Source organism: Oncorhynchus nerka, linkage group LG18 (genome assembly GCF_034236695.1).
Source record: "Oncorhynchus nerka isolate Pitt River linkage group LG18, Oner_Uvic_2.0, whole genome shotgun sequence".
In the NCBI taxonomy this organism is placed as follows: Eukaryota; Metazoa; Chordata; class Actinopteri; order Salmoniformes; family Salmonidae; genus Oncorhynchus; species Oncorhynchus nerka.
The window spans coordinates 29,371,079-29,373,321 of NC_088413.1; the positions used below are offsets into that span (position 1 = coordinate 29,371,079).

Below are 2,243 nucleotides of genomic sequence, written 5' to 3' on the forward strand. Positions count from 1 at the left end.
ACACACACACACACACACACACACACACACACACACACACACACACACACACAGAGAGAAAGGAGAAGAGAGTGTAAGAATGAGAACCTGTGTTTTCAGTGCATCATTACAGCTGCAGGCTTATTTGAGACACTAAAAGTCAACTAGTAGCAGTGTTAATCCCACCAACTAAGTGTCATATTATAGGATCAAATAGCCACGTGTTTAAGATTATCCCTGTTTCCTTATCTCTTACTGCTACTGAGGAACAACACACACACACACACACACACACACACACACACACACACACACACACACACACACTGAGGCACGCACTGGGGAACACACACACACACACTGAGGAAAACACACACACACACTGAGGAACACGCACTGAGGCACACACACGCACACACTGAGGAACACACACACACAGACACACAGACACACAGACACACACACACACACACACACACACACACACACACACACACACACACTGAAGCCCCCACAGGTCTTGACACAGTGACACCTGCCTCCACCCCCCTTTCTTCTGCTAATTTGAAAGTGCTCTCGTCTAATCTCCTCTGCATCCTTTCATTGTGAGGAATTCTCACTGCTCTCTCGCCATCTCATCCATGATAGCCCCCCTCCCCAGCTGGAGATAAATATTATCCCCTGTAATAAAATGCCATATATTCCGAGCCTTTTTCCCATTAAAAGTTCAGATTAAATGACCTCCTGTTGATGTGCCCCTTGTTTCAGTGATGTCTATATTCACTACATACTGTATGGTAGCGAATGTTCAGTAATTTACATCATCACCAAATTTGTGGAAAGTCAAATATTATGACTTGTACCCTCTGCTCCATCCCAAATTCCCCAATATAATGTTAAAATGTGTTTGAATATCAATTGAATAATTTACAATGCATAATAGTAATGCATAAAGTAATTATAAATGGCATGCGTTAAATAGAAAACATGTATCCAAATACATACCCGTGCATCCCCTTGATCCTGATCATAATCATAATAATCGTGATTGAATTCATGACTCGATTCACTGGCTAGATTTGCGTAGAGAATCGCTGAATTGGCAAGGAGAACAGCTATTCCAAATAAGTGCATTTTAGAAGTCTTTATCCGGAGCAAAAAAAAGGTACTCCTTATTCGTTGACCTCTTTTGGTCAAGCGCTGTTTCTCAAGTTATTTTTCCTCAAAAGAAAATTAATAGCGCATCAGATATCCGAATTTTCGTGAGACCGCTGTCATAAAAATGATGGTGCGATGACGACAGGTCAAAATAAGGCCGTTATTTTCTCCGTGAAACGAAAGCTGCTGGTGACAACTCTTTTCACTTGTGAGCTTTCTGCGTCAAACTTCTGTGTCAGCGGCGGCATCCACCCAGCGAGCAGATGAGAGTTTGGGGAGCACGAACGTCCTCCGAGCAGAGAATGGCATGTTCAATGCAATTTCACGGTGTCACTAGATATTCCTCCTCCCCCTGCATGCGTTTTTTCTTCCCAGCAGCTCAGTCTGTTTCTCCACGGAATAGCTGCAATTTACTGCTAAAAATATGAGTTGGGACACGCGCACCTTCTCTTGGAGACGTTGGAGACGAATCCCTTGTGGACTCAACATGTGGAGTGAAATGTCCTTGCTGTATATTTCAATGGTTGTACACTGACTACTACATATGTATATCGCAGAACTATGCTTAATATCGCCATGAGTCAACACTTTTACCAATTATCAAACCCTGTATTGCCATCATTACGAACGTTTGCAAGGTGCCTTCTGTGGCCGCTACTAATGACTTACAGATGTTATTTAACCCATAACAATCCATATCCTAATAATGCAAGTGGGGATTTATAATCTCAAGCCTGACATATTAAGTATATAATATATTTACGAGTTATTTATGTAATCCACGCCACGGGGCACTGCCATATGTCTTAAGCTTTATACTTAATTTAACCAGATTTGTGTGGGTTTGGTGTGGGAATTTATAATGAAATACTTTACAGAAACGCTGCCCAACATGAGTATGGCGTCATCAGAGTGAGAACCTGGGTGTGTAATATTTACTGTTCACTTTTTATTGTTTTATTTCACTTTTGTTTATCAATTTCACTTGCTTTGGAAATGTAAACATATGTTTACCATGCCAGTAAAGCCACTTGAATTGAAATGTAATTGAGAGAGAGAGAGAGAGGGAGAGGGAGAGCGAGAGAGAGACAGAGAGAGAGAGAGAG

The 2,243-nt window shown here is 41.6% G+C and overlaps 1 protein-coding gene across 1 annotated transcript in view; it reads right to left on the reverse strand.

Annotated features, from left to right (window-relative positions):
• The window catches only part of vegfc (vascular endothelial growth factor c), a 56,153-nt gene extending 54,588 nt beyond the window's left edge, over nt 1-1,565 (reverse strand). The window contains exon 1 of the mRNA XM_029687132.2: nt 985-1,565. Coding sequence (XP_029542992.1) covers nt 985-1,113 — 129 coding nt within the window. The 5' untranslated portion in view covers nt 1,114-1,565. The remainder of the gene's footprint in view (nt 1-984) is intronic.
• Between the last annotated feature and the right edge of the window lie 678 nt (nt 1,566-2,243).